This window comes from Oncorhynchus masou, chromosome 33 (genome assembly GCF_036934945.1).
Source record: "Oncorhynchus masou masou isolate Uvic2021 chromosome 33, UVic_Omas_1.1, whole genome shotgun sequence".
In the NCBI taxonomy this organism is placed as follows: domain Eukaryota; kingdom Metazoa; phylum Chordata; class Actinopteri; order Salmoniformes; family Salmonidae; genus Oncorhynchus; species Oncorhynchus masou.
In genome coordinates, this window is record NC_088244.1 from 35,262,428 (window position 1) to 35,280,569 (window position 18,142).

The 18,142-nt window shown below is 43.2% G+C and overlaps 1 protein-coding gene across 3 annotated transcripts in view; it reads left to right on the top strand.

Moving 5' to 3' along the window:
* Nucleotides 1-2,886: 2,886 nt before the first annotated feature.
* Nucleotides 2,887-18,142, top strand: part of LOC135528381 (pleckstrin homology domain-containing family G member 5-like) — a 65,340-nt gene continuing 50,084 nt past the window's right edge. For all 3 annotated transcript variants that reach the window (XM_064957426.1, XM_064957428.1, XM_064957427.1), the window contains exon 1: nucleotides 2,887-3,666. In XM_064957426.1, the coding sequence (XP_064813498.1) occupies nucleotides 3,582-3,666 (85 nt within the window). In that variant the 5' untranslated portion in view covers nucleotides 2,887-3,581. The remainder of the gene's footprint in view (nucleotides 3,667-18,142) is intronic.

Below are 18,142 nucleotides of genomic sequence, written 5' to 3' on the forward strand. Positions count from 1 at the left end.
CTAGAGATGCCTATGCATTCTGATCTCCTCTGGCCAAGGGAAAAGAAGCAGTAAGGTCATTTATTTATTGCCTAAGCTATGTATGTATAGCCTAAAATAAAAAAGCATACATGATGCAACCCAAAACAGGAAAACGCTCATCCAGAGGCGGCCGGGGACTTTAATGCAGGGAAACTTAAATCAGTTTGACCTAATTTCCTTCAGCATATTAAATGTGCAACCAGAGGGAAGAAAACTCTAGACCACCTTTACTCCATTTGGCGAATCTGACCATAATTCTATCCTCCTGATTCCTGCTTACAAGCAAAAATTAAAGCAGGAAGCACCAGTAGTCAGGTGAAGCAGATGCTAAGCAACAGGACTGTTTTGCTAGCACATACTGGAATATGTTCTGGGATTCTTCCAATTGCATTAAGAAGGACATCACATCAGTCACTGGCTTCATCAATAAGTGCATCAATGATCGTCCCCACAGTGACTGTTCGTACATACCCCAACCAGAAGCCATGGATTACAGGCAACATTCGCACTGAGCTAAAGGGTATAGCTGTCACTTTCAAGGAGAGGGACTCTAACTCGGAAGCTTATAAGAAATCCCGCTATGCCCTCCGATGATCCATCAAACAGGCAAAGCATCAATATAGGACTAAGATTGCATCGTACTACACCTGTTCCGAGGCATGACGGATGTGGCAGGGCTTGCAAACTATTACAGACTACAAAGGTAAGCACCACCGAGAGCTGCCCAGTGACACGAGCCTAACAGACGAGCTAAATAACTTATATGCTCGCTTCGAGGCAAATAGCACTGAAACATGCATGAGAGCATCAGCTGTTCCGGGCGACTGTGTGATCACGCTTTCCGCAGCCGATGTGAGTCAGACCTTTAAACCTTTAAAGGTCAACATTCACAAGGCCGCAGGGCCAGACGAATTACCATGACGCATACTCCGAGCATGCGCTGACCAACTGGCAAGTGTCTTCACTAACATCTTCAACCTCTCCCTGTCTTAGTCAGTAATACCAACATGTTTCAAGCATACCACCATAGTCTCTGTGCCCAAGAACACTAAGGTAACCTGCCTAAATGACTACCGACCCATAGCACTCACGTCTGTAGCCATGAAAAGCTTTCAAAGGCTGGTTATGGCTCACATCAACACCATTATCCCAGAAACCCTAGACCGCCCTAACAGATCCACAGATGATGAAATATCTATTGCACTCCACACTGCCCTTTCCCACCTGGACAAAAGGAACACCTATGTGAGAATGCTATTCATTGACTACAGCTCAGCGTTCAACACCATAGTGTCCTCAAAACTCATACACTGAGCTAAGGACCCTGGGACTAAACACCTCCCTCTGCAACTGGATCCTGGACTTCGTGACGGGCTTCCCCCGGGTGGTAAGGGTAGGTAACAACACATCTGCCATGCTGATCCTCAACACGGGGGCCACTCAGGGGTATGTGCTCAGTCCCCTCTTCTGCTCCCTGTTCACCGATGACTGCACGGCCAGGTACGACTCCAACACCATCATTAAGTTTCCCGATGCAAGGACAACAACCTCTCCCTCAATGTTATGAAGACAAAAATAGATGATTGTGGACTACAGGAAAAGGAGGACCGAACACGCCCCATTCTCCTCGACGGCGTCCACATCACCAACAAACTGACATGGTCCAAGCACACCAAGACAGTCGTGAAGAGGGCACAACAAAACCTATTCCGCCTCAGGAGATTGAAAATATTTAGCATGGGTCCTCAGATCCTCAAAAGGTTTTACAGCTGCACCATCGAGAGCATTCTGACAGGTTGCATCATTGCCTGGTATGGCAACTGCTCAGCCTCCGACAGCAAAGCATTACAGAGGGTAGTGCATACAGCCCAGTACATCACCGGGGCCAAGCTTCCTACCATCCAAGACCTCTATACCAGGCGGTGTCAGAGGAAGGCCCTCCACGCTGCTGCTACTCTGTTATTATCTGTGCATTGTCACTTTAATAACTCTACCTACATGTACATATTACCTCGACACTGACTCCGGAACGCCCTGTATATAGCCCCGCTATTGTTATTTACTGCTGCTCTTTAATTCATTATTTGCTATTCTTATTTCTGACTTTTTTGTATTTTCTTAAAACTGCATTGTTGGTTGAGGGCTTGTAAGTAAGCATTTCACTGTAAGGTCTACACCTGTTGTATTCGGCGCACGTGACAAATACAATTAGATTTCATTTAAGTTGCCCCATTTGAAGGTGTTATAAGTATTTGGACAAATTCACTTATAGTGTATTACATTTTGTCAAAAGTTTAGTATTTGATCCCATATTCCGATCTCACAATGACTACATCAAGCGTGTGACTCTACAAACTTTGATTTGATTCATTTTTTTAAATACATGTGACCTGATTAGAACGAATCTGTTCCCATCATAGCCCATATACAACTGTTTTACAGCTGATTTATTTTATGTCATAGGTTGGTTATTCAATGTCACTAGATCATGAGAAACTCTGGGCACCAGGAAAACAACTCTCTCCCCAACTCTGGGACTTGTGGTGCCACCTCTGAAATCACAGCACAAAGTTACAAATGAAGAAACATTTCCTATAATTACGGTATACTATAAAAAAAATATATGTTTTGTTCGTTTCTGCTAATTTGGACTTAACCGTATCTAAAACATGTCGATTTAGTATCTCGACATTTTCACCTCTGTATCTAAAAATCTCGATTTAGTACCTTTGCATTTTGAGATGGTATTATGGGCTTCCATACTATGGCGCCCCTAGCTGCAACATAATGCCAACTTGTAACTGGAAAGAAAAGAAGGTAGACCGAATGAATGGAAAAGGCTTTTAATGGTTGAAAAGTGGAGGGACAGACGACGATACTTGGCGGGGAACTATGTTTCCGACTTTAATGTGCTTTGCCGAAAGCAACGAAGAAGTCAGTGGCCAAAATTGCAACAAAGTAGCCCGCGTGCTTCACCCGTGCAATAACCGGCGATTAAAACAAAGTGTATCGTGAGGGAGGGACAAACGCTACGGTGGTGATCGGGCAAATAGGATATTTCGGACCTGGACGACGAAGATAATGCTTTTTGTGAAGCAACAGGTTACTGCTGCATAGCGGAGTAAACAAAAACAGAGGCGTCCTATTTGCCATATTGGAGAATTGACCTTTAATTATGCGGTGTTTATTACCTTGAATGAGACATATTCTGCACCAGTCAGCCAATCGTGTGACAGGTTAGTTAGTCACGAAAGGTTGGATTATTATTTCAATGGATTGTTTTTTAACATGTTGGTTGTTTGCTCTCAAACTGATCTACAAATAACGTCGAGCACAGGGATTGCTCCAATATAGAACAATATTATGCGGTTTACGGGAGCGATCATAAATATGATGCCACCTAGGCGAAACGGAGAGTGATAAAATGGCACATTCAAGTTAGATTCAAACTTCAAGACAGGACCATCGGAATCTACCACCATTCGTTGAGAATAGACATGAAGATGACCAACCATTGATATTGAGGGATTTTCAGCATAAGAACCAAGAATAGGACCTAAATGGTTCCAAGCAAGTGGACCATGAATTCAGTTCTACAGCACAAGTCACCTCAAAGGAGTTGGCTTGGTCTCCGACTACGACTCAGTAAGTAGATCCTATATTCAGTCACGTTTCTCTTCGCTCTTAAATAAGTCATTCATAATCACATGTATTATCATTCGACGTTTCATGCATGTACTCATATGATTTGATGTTAAAGGATGGCCTTGCCTGCTATGCCCATTTGAGATGCACTTGGACATTTTTCAGTCGTCTAGGCTATTCCATTGTGGAATTCTTTCCGTGCACTAGTCAGGAGTCCTCCGTTAGCGTGTTTTATGTCAATTATAAGTGATGTAAGATATGTGCATTACAGATGATATCCCTAGTAAGTATGACTAGTGCTTACAGAGGATGGATGCTGTTTAGTTGGCCTGAGAATACATTAATTTGACCAGACTCTGATAGAGCTTTGGCCAAGAAAGTCGGAAGTAGGTTCAGCCGACGTGAACAAGAACACCCTGTGACTTTGAACCCAGGGCACCAAGTTGACACAGTTCAGTTTTGACTTGACCAGCACCAGTTTACTGAGGCAAGAAGCCAACACCTCCCAAAGTTGATGCCTTTCCTTGGCAAATTACCAGAGGGGGGAATCATCACAGTTGGTGGCTGATGGCTGAAGCATTTTGGTCTCAAGATTTGAGCTAAAGATGACTTGATATCACCCACGATTAGAGTCTACTGGGAAACAATGCTGTTGAAAGAAGATCAACTAGATTCACCTGTTTGTAGATATCCCTCTAATATTATTTGATTGCATTTTCCCAAAATGTTTGTTTTGGCCTGCCAGTACACAATCTCCCAAGCACATGTCAGAGCGAGCAGGTTACGTTTGCATTGGAAAACGTTCATGACTTCAAAGTCTACTAGATATTCTTTCATTTATACAATTCTGCAAAAAGCTGATTCTTACAATACTGCAATGCAAGTATTCTGCTTTTTCCTAATGCCCTCTTGTACACCTTTTGTCCTATATGATGTACAGTCAGTATATGATGGTGACTGTGGGTTTGAAGTTGAGTAGCCTAACCGGTTGTCTCAACCATCCGTGTTCCAGGCTCTTAAGCCTCTGCATTTAAACACACTGGTCTAATCTGGTACCAGATGTCTTGTCTGGTCGCTCTGTGGACAAGTGCAACAAGAAATATACATGGCTACATATGGATAGAATTATGAATGTACACAGGCTAAACAATATTATGGACAAAGGGACATAATTATGATACCTGTGTGTGCGATTGAATGTAGTTTGCTTGACAAGTGAAGTCACCAACAGTGTGTGGTGTTAGTGGATGATATAGAGCCAAGAGGGGACTTTGGGATGTTCTGTAAGTGTTCCACGCACAGGAGGTTGGTGGCACCTTAATTGGGGAGGATGGGCTCGGGGGTAATGGCTGGAGTGAAATTGTTGGAATGGTATCAAATACATTGTTTCCTTGTGTTTGATGCCATTCCATTGACTCGGTTCTGGCCATTATTATGAGCCATCCTCCCCTCCAGCAGCCTCCACTGGTTCCACGCCATGGGACTTAAAGTGATAAATGGATTCAATGCCAAAATCCCTATGTATCTACTTCCCCAGAGTCCGATGAATTCATGGATACATTTAGTATGTCTCTGCATTAAGTATGAAGGGAGTTAGAGATAGCATTGGCTCGCAAAACTAACTAGCGTTATCTACTATTATGCTAGCAGCAATGCAAATGTTTTATCTCAATTTCAAATCATTTTTGGGTGTCAATTATGTACCAAATCAAATAGAGCAAGTTTGGGATGAGATGGAATGGGCTGTTCGCGGCATGACTGTACCATCTGCAGCAACTGTGTGATGCCATCGCGTCAGCATGGACTAACATCCCTGTGGAATGTTTCCGACACCTTGTAGAATCCATGCCTCAACGATTCAGGCTGTTCTGGAGGCAAAGGGTGGTCCTACCCGATCCTAGATGGGTGTACCTAATAAACTGTCCAGTGAGTGTAAATCGAACACAGGAAAATTATGTTTCGACTGCACTGGGCCTTTAAGCTTGTTTTTAACACACTGTCTGGTGTAATCTGGGAGCAGATGTCTGGTCTTCTTTGTCTGGTGTGTTTAGGGGTCACTGGCTCTTGGCTCGTTCTAGTTTCAACATCCTTCTTTGGATGCGTGTTTGTCGATATTGTTCCACTTTTTCTCCAGTGATTTCCTTTTTATTCTCCTCCTTTTTATATTCCTGACATTTCCTGCTGCTCTCTCTGGTCTTCAAATCAAATTTTATTTGTCCCATGAGCCGAATACAACAGGTGACCTTATAGTGAAATGCTTACTTACAAGCCTTCAACCAACAATGCAGTTAAAAGAAATGGCAACAAAAATATATAAGAATAAGAAATAAAAGTAACAAATAATTTAAAGAGCAGCAGTAAAATAACAATAGCGAGGCTACATACAAGGTGTACCTGTGCAGAGTCAACGTGCGGGGGCACCGGTTAGTCGAGGTAATATGTGCATGTAGGTAGAGTTATTAAAGTGACTATGCGTAGATAATAACAAGGAGTAGCAGCAGCGTAAAGGGGGGAGGGTCAATGCAAATAGTCTGGGAAGCCATTTGGTTAGATGTTCAGGAGTCTTATGGCTTGGGGGTAGAAGCTGTTTAGAAGCCTCTTGGAACTAGCCTTGCGCTCCGGTACCGCTTGCCATGTGGTAGCAAAGAGAACAGTCTATGACGAGGGTGGCTGGAGTCTTTGACAATTTTTAGGGCCTGCCTCAGACACCGTCTGGTATAAAGGTCCTGGATGGCAGGAAGCTTGGCCCTGGTGATGTACTGGGCCGTACGCACTACACACTGTAGTGCCTTGCGGTCGGTGGCTGAGCAGTTGCCATACCAGGCAATGATGCAACCCGTCAGGGATGCTCTCGATGGTGCAGCTGCAAAACCTTTTGAGGATCTGAGGACCCATGCCAAATCTTTTCAATATCCTGACGGGGAATAGGTTTTGTTGTGCCCTCTTCACGACTGTCTTGGTGTGCCTGGACCTTGTTAGTTTGTTGGTGATGTTGACACTAAGGAACTTGGAGCTCTCAACCTGCTCCACTGCTGCCCAGTCGATGAGAATGGGGGCGTGCTCGGTCCTCCTTTTTCTGTAGTCCACAATCATCTCCTTTGTCTTGATCACATTGAGGGAGAGGTTGTTGTCCTGGCACCACACGGTCTAGGGTTTCTGGGATAATGGTGTTGATGTGACCCATGACCAGCCTTTCAAAGGTCCTCATGGCTACAGATGTGAGTGCTCGGGTTGGGGTTGGTACTCATTTAGGCAGGTTACTTTAGTGTTCATGGGCACAGGGACTATGGTGGTCTGCTTGAAACATGTTGGTATTACAGACTCCGACAGGGAGAGGTTGAAAATGTCACTGAAGACACTTGCCAGTTGGTCAGTGCATGCTTGGAGTACACATCATGGTAATCCGTCTGGTCCTGCGGCCTTGTGAATATTAACCTGTTTAAAGGTCTTACTCACGTCGGCTGCGGAGCGCGTGATCACACAGTCATCCAGAACAGCTGATGCTCTCATGCATGTTTCAGTGAAGGAAATGGTTAGGTATGTGAAGAGTCATCAAGTTATAGCAGCAATCTATGTCACCAAGGAAAGTAAGAAGAATAAGAGCATCACATTGAAGCTGCCCAGCAACACCCGTGGGGGGTGGTGTTGTCATCATGGTTGACTGTCTTCTGGAGGAGAAGGAGTCTCTCCAAGAAATGTCCTTATCACAGTCTGCTGATATTATATTTTGGGAGTGACTGGTAAGCAGCCTGAAACTCCTGAAAACTATAACAGTAGCCATTGCACGGATTGAGAGAGACAATGCCATCCTGTCTGATGTTCAGACTGCTTGCAATGTAAGAGAAGAAATCCATACTGCCCTGCCCACTTCACTGCTTCTCCAAGCAGAGGAAACTGCAGTTCTGAAATGCATCAAAAAGTGTGAAGACTTCTGTCTGAAGCTGGACCCCGGGTATGCCAAGAGCATCCTGTCTGGTGCAGAGATCAACAAGGCCTATGGTGTCATCATTACCATGTCTCGGCCTCGGCCTGGATACTTGGCCTGGATAAGGTAGTCTGGCGAAGTACACTTCCAAGCAAGGGCTTTGGGATGGAGATGCAATATCTCATCAGCCACCTGGTGGAAGGGACTTTGTGGATCTGAGGCTCTTTCCCCTGTTGCCTTTATCATCCTCCAAATCCCACCAACATCAGCCGCCTCAGAGCCTAACTGATCCTTGTTTGGGAACACACACACAAAAGCATGCAACAGGCTGACCAATACAAGGGTTGAAAAATTGGTGGCTATCCGAGCAAATTTTGAGGCTTTTTGAGCCTGACAACGAGCCATCCTCAACAAGGTTGGAAAGTGACAGTGAAGATGAGGCCTCAGAGTCTGATGTTCAAGAGGTGGTGATTGAGGAGGTCCAGGGAGAAGACATGGAAGGTTGAGAGGAAGACAACCAAAGCTTTAGTTTCTAGACTATAATTTTACAGAAAATGTTTTTGGAAGATGCGATGGATCATTGGGGATCATTCAATATTCCCTTTTGTTGTTCAGTGAAATCATCCCATGTGAAGAGTCAACTCATTTAAATAAAGTTCAATTCGTAACTACATTTGTTTTTATTTATTTATATTGGAAGGATTTAATAATTTGCAATTATGTCTACTTATAAGGTAAAAGGTTTATGTTTCTGTCTCCATATGACATGCTAAATATATCCAATGCAAAAAAACATCTACATTTAAATGGTATTAATATTAATTAGCATACATTTCCATTAATTCCCATATATTCCCACAGAGAGTTTCCACCTCTGAATATTTCCCAAAATGTGCAACCCTAGTGGTGAGTAATTACATTTACATTTAAGTCATTTAGCAGACGCTCTTATCCAGAGCGACTTACAAATTGGTGAATTCACCTTCTGACATCCAGTGGAACAGCCACTTTACAATAGTAATCGCTGTTCTGATGTCCAGAAGTTATTTTTGGTCATGAGACAGTTGCAGCAACATTATGTACATAAATAAGTGAAAAGATAAGATACAAACAACATCAGCCATCCTCTCCGGCGCCATCTTTTTTGTCTTGTGGTGCTTTGTTCTGTTATTATTTTTTTTAATCTCTTTTCTTCCGCTGCAGAAAAGGATTGACCATGGGTATGTGACTGTGACTGTTTAAACCCATTGCTTTCTCTTTGCATGACACCCATCTGTTCCAGAGCCTCCAAAGTATGTGACTACCAGTGTGTCCAGTTCCTACTCAACAGGTCTGTGTAGAGGAACCCTAGAGAATGTTTTGACAGTTGAAATTGATGCGTTCAGTTTAGATTGCCATCTAGGTGCATTGACAGTCACCCACTAATGTGATGGAAAAACAACATATGAAACAATTTATTAACAATTCAATGTTGATGAAATGACTGATGTAGCCTGCCTACCAAGTATTGTGGCAAAGGTGGTATGGTTTTACACTGTAAACCAGCCCTTTACCTCGCTTCATCTGAACGTGTTATCATTCCCAGATGTGTCATGTCCACCAATGAAGTCATAGACATAAACCTGCTCTCACAGCTGGAGGTCATTCCCCCCCCCCCCCTCCTCCTCCCTCAGCCCTCGCACATATTTTTTTCCCATCATCCCACTCTCTTTTACAAAGGGCTCTTTAAAACACATGGGAGGCCAGGGCAACCAAAAATGATTACATTGTTCTGTCGTTGTTCTGTTGTCAGGTCTCACCCAGATTGTGGGGCTATTTAGTCGTTACGTTTGATTTCAATCACTTTTTAACTGGACCCCTTTTTATTTGAACAAAACTTGCCATACATATTTGCCTGTGGTAGAAGTTGTCAGGAAGTTACTTTTTGGAACTGAATGCCAAACATTTAGGAGATGGAGGTACTCAAAGTTGCCCCATTTTGCATACCACACTCTACCATGAGACATCCATGTAGAGGTCTTCACGTATCCACTGGTACCGGAACACCCGAGACTCGAGCTGGTACCTGAGCGGATCCAGAATTCAAAATGATATCACAGGTCTGGGTCAGATCTGATATGATTGTCTCGGGTATGTGTCATTTTAACTGACTTGTCCGGAAGGGCCCATACAGAGCCAAATGCGACAGCTGCAGTTGAGAGAGACATTTTTATCATTTATGGTGCTGCTCTTGCTTTTCACGAGAGTGGAGCGTGGTGCATGTGGCTTGTTGTTGGCCGTCAGAGTGGCAATAGGCTACAGTCAGAGAGCCTCTATGTGTGTCAAAATGTAAGCAACTATCTAATCGATGGCAGATGGAATTAAAATGACTGAATTAAAAGTTAATTCAAATGAGAAGGAGAGACTACAACAATAGGCTGCTACTTAATATTCTGAATGGAGTTATTTGTAACTGTAGGATGAGAGCGCATGCACTGCAGCCTCAATTAGCCTAGCTAGCTAACATTAGCTAGTTTAACTAGCTTTTCCCAGGTTAATTCAGTCAAGACTATGAGATCAATATCATGCTAAATGTATCCACAAATGTAAATCACTTTCCCAAAAATGTAACTCACCAATCCACAAATGTAACTCACAAATCCACAAATGTAACTCACCAATCCACAAATGTAAATGACCAATCCACAAATGTAAATCGCTATCCACAAATGCAATTCACTATCCACAAACAAACAGCTTTTTGATATTGTATATGTAAATCGAGGGCCTTAAGTAAACTTACTGCCATAAAGATTTGCACATAGGAGAGAGATGCGCATGACAGATATGGCAAGCCTGCAACTTCATATTTGGAAGTGCATAGGTCACCTGACTTTTGGCAGTAATTTGATGACAACGAAAAAGTTCTCACACAGAAAAGAGTGATAACGCTGGAAAGCGATTTGTAGTCGTATAAAGAAAAAAGTTCTCACGCATAGAAAGCGATTTTTGTATTCATAGAAAAAAGGTTTGGACCCATAGAAAGCGATTTCTCTAAATTGCCGGCAGCCTCTCGTTCGGCCATGTTGATGCCTGCCTTTCAAGGCTGCAGAAATCCTAGTATGGTAAAGATATGTTAACCATATGTTTAACCACAGTATGTCCAATGTAAATGATCGAAACCCTAGCCCAAGATTACTCTATATTTGCAACACTATTGCGGTGTACACCCGTTCATCACCCAAATAGTTGAATTAGCCGGCCAGTGTGATAGCACCACTAAATGTGAAGGATATGACATACATTGTAAGTGATTATAATCCATCCGCTGTCTCAGACGATGAGCATTAAGGAGACATAAGTATTCCTGAGGCCTCTAATCGTTTCCCCAGGAGAGTCCTACAAAAGGTTAAGGGGAGGTGTAGGATATGGGATCAGACTTTGTAACAGTATTGCTTCCATCCCTCTCCTCGCTCCAACCTGGGCTTGAACGGGTTGGGGTTGGATGCGCGCTGTGTTAAGAAGCAGTGCGGCTTGGTTGGGTTGTGTATCGGAGCCCGTACGGGAGTTGTAGCGATGAGACAAGATAGTAGCTACTAAAAACAATTGGATACCACGAAAAATTGGGGAGAAAAAGGGGTAAATTGATCATAAGGATGTGTGTCATTCTGTTACCATTTGAGTTGTCCATTCCCATTTTAGTACAGGGCAGCTAGCCTGGACAGCTAGCCTGTATTCAAGAGCATCTGATAGTGGCCACGACACAAACACCTCCGATGATGTAAAATAGGGTCTAAACTTACAATGTATGCAAAAATAAATAAATATAGAATTTTGCGTGCTTTTAGATCATTTATGTTAAAGTAAAATATAAATGTAAAAAATGGATTAAACTTTTTTCAGGATATGTATAATATACTTTGTGAACCCCGTTTTTAAGATTTTAAATGATATCAGTCATTTATATTTTGCATGGATGTGTCATGGTGGGGTATGCAAAACTTTGAGCACCTCCTATCTCCTAAAATGTTTTTGCATTCAGGTCCAAAAAGTTACTTTCTGACCCCTTCGACCTTTGGCAAATATGTATAGAAAAAGAATCATTCAAATCAAAAGGGGTGCGATCAAAAAGTAATTGAAATCAAATGGAATGACACTATTAGCCTCGTTTTAGCTGGGATCTTCTTCAGAGACCCAGACCTGTGACTGGGGGATCCTGGGTTGGAGTTACAGGTGACAAAGTGACACAGTCTTTTACCCTCAGGGAGGTAGAGACACTCAACCTCTTTCAGTCAGATGGGACATGCGTTATTCGATAGCAGAGGCTATTGTGTGTTACGATGCAGTTTATCAGATTCTCTCGTCGGAGTTGTAGTTTTGTGCCAGATCATCCTGATTTTAAGTCTATTAATTCAGTAATGGAGCAATCCACATTTAATATGTGGATTTGAGTCCTATAGGTCCTGTTCTGTGCTCAATCTGTCCAGCTGAGCATGTTGTTTTGGTTCAGGCTCATTATGGACGCACATAAAAAGTTGTTTAATTACCACACTTTGGGTAATGCATTTCAAATGAGTCGATGGTCACTATTAATTCTAAACCGTCATTCTCTATGGCTCTTGGAGAGAACCACACCCTGTTAAATCGGACCTGTGGCTTCCCTGCTCTTCAGAAACGAGTGGATAATTACAAGGGGCTAGCCTAAGGCCATACACATGGTGCTTCATTAAGTTAGTAGATATTGGAGGTAATGTTTACCTCTGAGAGTGTCCCTCTATAAACAAACACACACACACACACACACACACGCCCAAATGACTGTTTATAAACATTAGAGCCCTCCTGACAATAACCATATTTTCACTCTGAGAATGAGTGTTTTGATTTCTGCGAGGATTTCAGAGGGTAGACTCACTGCAATTTCAGCCATGCCGTTTCAATTAAAGGATTCTTCATATCAACAAGCTGAAGGAAGCAATACCAGTTGTTTGTCCCTCTTAACTGGTGGTTTCAAGATGGACTTTTTAAATTGCATGTCTGATAGCAATGTTCTCTGCGGGAATGAACACACAATCACACCCTTTTATTTTTGCGGCACATGAATAGTGGGGTAGCTGATGTACTGGTAGCTGATGTACTGGTGTCTTTGATTGGGATGAATGTATTTAGAATATATTTACGTTTACAAATGAAGTCATTTTTGGCGTGTTTGCGTGTGTATGGGAGGGTTGCTCTCTATAGCGTATCCATTGGAAAGGGCTGCCTCGCCGTGCCTGTGCCAAAGCCCTGTTGCATTGTCTCTGAACGGCACAGCACATGCTCATTGATGTAGAAGCACAACAAAGACCAGGATGCAAAGTTTTTATCTGCATCACTAGTTCTGCGTGTGGAGTCAGTGGATGCGCTGCTGCTCTTTATGAGCAGAGTCAATAGAAGGCAACACAGGCCTGTCTCTGCACGCAGCAGTCTGAATGCTTTCTCCTGGACAGACAAGCTTCCTGTTTCTTAGTGTATCTGAGCTCAGCACACTTTTTTTTTTTGTTGTTGGTCCGAATGTTAATCTTAATACCAGACGTCAAAACACATTTTTGCCCCTGAAGGACGAAGCCATTGGATGTACTATTTACTGTTGTTTGTTCCATGGTGTTCAGATGCTCAGATAGCATAGGCCTCCCTTTGATTCCCTGGTGCTTGCTCTTTGCAGCTGGCCTGGGTGGTGAAGAGTTAACCAGTCCCTTTATGATGGGCCACCTTTCTAAATATAACCCCAAACCTCCTCAACATGGGCACGCACAAGTCCTTCGGCTCGACTGCACTCCCTCTGTCAACACTCTCCCTCACACACTCCTCCTCCGGCGCGCGCACACACACACACACACACACACACACTCCCCCAGTTACAGTTTTGTACCCACACTCAATCAAACTCATTCCTCCTCAAACTCCCCATTTAATACTTCAAAGTTTACCGAGGAGATGATTCATATAGACGATAATACCTGGTAGTTAGTATGAGTGATTTTCATTTTACTCCCCTGGACAAAGCCACTATTCAATAATGTGTGTTTCTCAACTACAAGACTGGATGGACAATCTGATTGGATGTAATTTGCAGAGTAATGACATGTCCCCTTCAAAAGACAGTTGTCTTTTGTATAGGTTGTTTGGGAGATGATGAAAGGGATGGGAGACTACTTGTCTAAATGCCTCCTCTAGTAGTTCCGTTTGTTTCTGCAGAAGGAGGGTGAAAATAGGCCCTTATGCTGCATCAGGCACTAGTTGTCATGCTGTAGCCCATGACTGGTCTCATCATTAAATAGCAAGCAGCAGTGCACTCAAAGCTGCTCCAGATGATTACCACATGTCTGCAAAGCCCCGAGCGGCAGAGCAGATCGGCTCCCATCCTACCCTCTAATTTGTCATCCCAAAATTGGACATTTGGGTCTTTGTGTGACATTGTCCCTCCCTTCCATGGCTAGCACAGTGCGCTCTCACGGTATTTCATTCCATTTTCCTATTACAGAGGTATAATAACAGCGAATCAACCTTTTTTGAGCGACGTTGAGAAAATGTTTTGTCAATGGATTTGATGACTTACGGGTGTGGTTTTAAACCATCCTCGATTTGCTGTATGTCTGTCTGTATGTGGCCTTTTTATTTTTTTTATTTTGCAAAAGGGCCTTGGTTTTTACTATGTCTGTCTTCTCTCTCTGAGAAACAGTTCCCCAATGTCTCTGTATTGTACTACTGTACCTCCGCAGAAATAGCTGAACATAGCCATCACAGACTTGTTGCATTCATAAAGAAAATAATCAATCTTTCCGGAGACAGACAGAACAAGGTTCTAGCCAGCCTAATTAATGCAGAAATATTTCAGGCTTTTACAGTTTGCCCAAAACATAAAGAAAGTTCTGCTCTCTGTGTAGGAGTACATTTAAAAGAGATCTTTGTATTGTCCAGTGAGAAAGCTATTAGCCCCAGACTGCCAATCCCAGCATGCATAGCAATGCACCTCTGTATGAATACATTGCTTGTCTGACGGAGTGGGTCGAATGCCCCCCCCCTTATCATCCATACATCCTACACAGGCTATGACACTCAACAGCTTGTCGGCTTGTCGCACAGGAGAAGTTTTTGAAGGTCGGGGAGGAAGGGAGGATGATGACAACATAATTATCACTCGGTTGCAGTAACAAAGTACTTTTTACCTTGGGATGATGGAACTGCGTGAGATTTTAGGAGAAGTGATTTGTTTTGACATCGACAGTAAAGTCAGGAGCTCAAGCGAATGGCTTTGAAGGGGACGACGGAAGGGGACTTCTCTTTGTTTGGATGCTTATATAACACCTTGACTTCAGGAGGGCTGAAGGAGCAACCGGAAGAGACAAGTTACCAAGACCAAAGAGAGAACATTTTAGTTGGTGTTTTTTTGGGGGGGGGGGGGGTTTATGAGGATACGTTAGGTTCTTCAAGGTGTTGAAACCAGAGCACAGTTGGAGTGGAGGGTTTAGACCTGTCTTCTTCTGCTGGGTTGGAGCTACAATCCAGATCCTGGAGGGTGTTGATGAGTCAGGTGTCAGAGCTGTCTGTTTTAATGTTAGGTGATCTGAAGAACAGACAGTTTCAAACCAAGACGGTGGTTTGGTTTCTTCAGAGAGCTAATGAAAAACCCAGTTAAAATGGAAATCTTGATTCATTTATGCCCAGTTGGACATGAAGCGAGGAGCTCTGGTGCATGGCTTGGAGAGAAGGTTCAAAGCAAGTGTTTAGTGGTTGAGCGGGATGAGGTAATATAGCCTAGTTTTGCAGGTGCAGTTTTTTTGAATGAAGTTGAATGAGCTGTTGGCAGATTTGAAGAGTTGGACTACATTGGAGAGTTGGAGTCTGAAGATGGATTCAGAGATGAGTTTGATGTAGCAAGGAAGGGAAGATGTAGGTAGTTGTGGGTAAAATAATGCATAATGTCGGTGTGGCATTAGTGTCAGCCGAGTACAGTGATCGGGGGACAGGATTTGTAGGTTGTTTAGGTAAGGTTGAAGAGTTTAAGGTCCATAGTTAGGGTTGAGAGTGAGGGAGACTCTGGGGTTGGTTACCATGTTCCTGTATTGGAAGAAGAGAGGGGCGTATGAGCTGGAGACCCTCCCCTCCTACCTCACCGAGCAGGTGGCAGAGCACTACTCCTGGTCTTCCTCTCTGGACGTCGTCCATGATCTGTGCGGTAAGCATTAGGATCGAGCACACAGGATAAGTACACACATCCGATTATATATTCAAGGGGGGGGGGACCTTTGACCTAGCTGATTGTGGTATGTGAGTAATAACATGATCATTGCATGCTTACTTCCATTTAGACTGAATGGCACTGGCAGGGGGAATTTGATTCCATTGGAAGATGATCATGGTAACTGACTCCATGAAGCCTAGCATTTGACATTTACCATTAGGCCTATGATGTTGTATAATTGATCTGAATCAGCCACGTTGTCATATGACACTGACCAACTTGAAGAATGAAATGTAGCCGGTTGCTCTGCTAGCAGATGGCGATGCCATGTAGTTATACATCAGAGATCTGACCTCCAGAATTTCAGCACCATCATGGAAAGCTTTTTCTTTTCTTTCCATTGCTCTCTTCTTCCGTTCAGTCCGTGGAAAGCACTCGACACTCAGTGACCTGGCATAGAGAGCACCTCAAATGAGAGTAGCCGAGAAGCGAATGGGGATAGGAACAGCTGCTGTTGTGGAGATGAAATATTTACCACAAAAGAAGGAGTGAGTGCATACTATCGGTCGACGTTCCAAATGACACCCTATTTTGTTATAAGGTGTACTACTTTTGACTAGGCTCTGGTCGAAAGTAGTGCACTATATAGGAAACAGGGTGCGTTTTGGGACTGACACAAGGACAGCTGAATTGCGTTACTGTCTTTCTCCACTCAGTGCTTCTGCTTTCCCCCGTCCACTGCCCTCTATGCCATTAGTGAAAGGGAAAAGGGATGTAATAACTTTGGGCTAGGGCTGGCTACAGGAATGCTCTTATCCAATCCTCCCAGACCCAGCCAGGCCAGCAGTTTCTTGGAGGTCTGCCTCTGCTTTGTCTGCTGAGTCGCTGGGCAGTTTCAGGTGTCTGCAGAGTAGACCTTTGTGTTCTAGAAGAAGTGGAACGTCTGACTGCCACAGATAGAACTGAACTGCAGGTCTTTGATCCCTACCTGGTCCTACAGTCCTTGTAATTAAGCCTCAACTCTACTGCTACTGAACACATTTCTCAACTAGGCTGGGGTAAGGGTTGCCGAGGGGACTGCGCTCTTAAAAAAATCTAATAAATATTTATTGCAAAAAAAAAAAAAAAAGTCTCTACCTGGAACCATTAAGGGTTCTACTACAGGGTCAGCTGAGGGACACTTAAAGAAGATAATTTTAGGTAGCCATTTTGTTTTCTAAGACTGTGGGGCTGTGGCTTGGGCAGTCCTTTCCGTCTCCCCTTATCCCCTGAATGTAGTACACACTACTGTAGCATTCTTTAACCTATAGTCAGGATGCAGGCCCCAATAACGGAGGAACACACCTCTCCACCCTTTCGCTCTGTGCCATTTCATTCCATAGCACTTGCCCCGACACGGGATCAAATCACATTAAATAATCAACTGAAATGACCTGGTGTTGTATGGTGCTGCTCAGTTAGACATTAAGGCATTCAAACATTCTGCTTATGTAATGAATGATCCCCACATGACACTCTTAAATATGGTTATAAGACAGAATTATGCTTTCAGTTTGGTGACGTTTTTGGCACTTTAAAAATATATATATATTTTTATTCTCAGTTATGTCTCTGTCAACATTCGATTGAACTAAAAATGTATTTCCCCTTTTCAACTACGTTGTTGTATACTGTTATCCAGACACAGCCTGAAACTCAAACAAATCGGTGAAATACATTTTTTTTTTCCTGCATCCAAATAGTGATCCACCCTCCACTATCTGCCTCTTCTGTTCTAAATAGTTTCTCATTGTTGTGCTCTGCTGGGGACTTTGGTAGTGGAGGAAGCACTGTGTGGCCTTGTTTTTAGATGTATGTGTGTGTGTGTGTGTGTGTGCCACTACAGGGGTAAAACAACATCAACAGGATGACTTTGTTCAGGCCCCACTGACTGCCACTGAATATGCTGCTCCATTAATAACAACTGGTCTGTCGTTTGCTGTTCTGGAATAACAAGGCCCAGCCAGGCCGCCCCGGCTGCTCTGCTCAGGCCACCATTTCTGCCGAGTGTACAAGAGTACTTGCCTGGTCCCAGATCTGTTTGTGCGGTTTTGCCAACTTCTATGAAATTGGCAAGACACCACAAAACAAATCTGGACCAGGCTACAAGAGTGCCAGGGTTTCAATAATGGTGGTGGTCTAATTAATCAAAACTAATTTTATTTGTCACATACGCCCGAATACAACAGGTGTAGAAGGTGAAATGCTTACCTACGAACCCTTTCTCAACAATGCAGAATTAATATATTTTTTAAAATATTAAAAAAGAAAATGTTAACACAATAAAATAACAATAACGAGACTATATA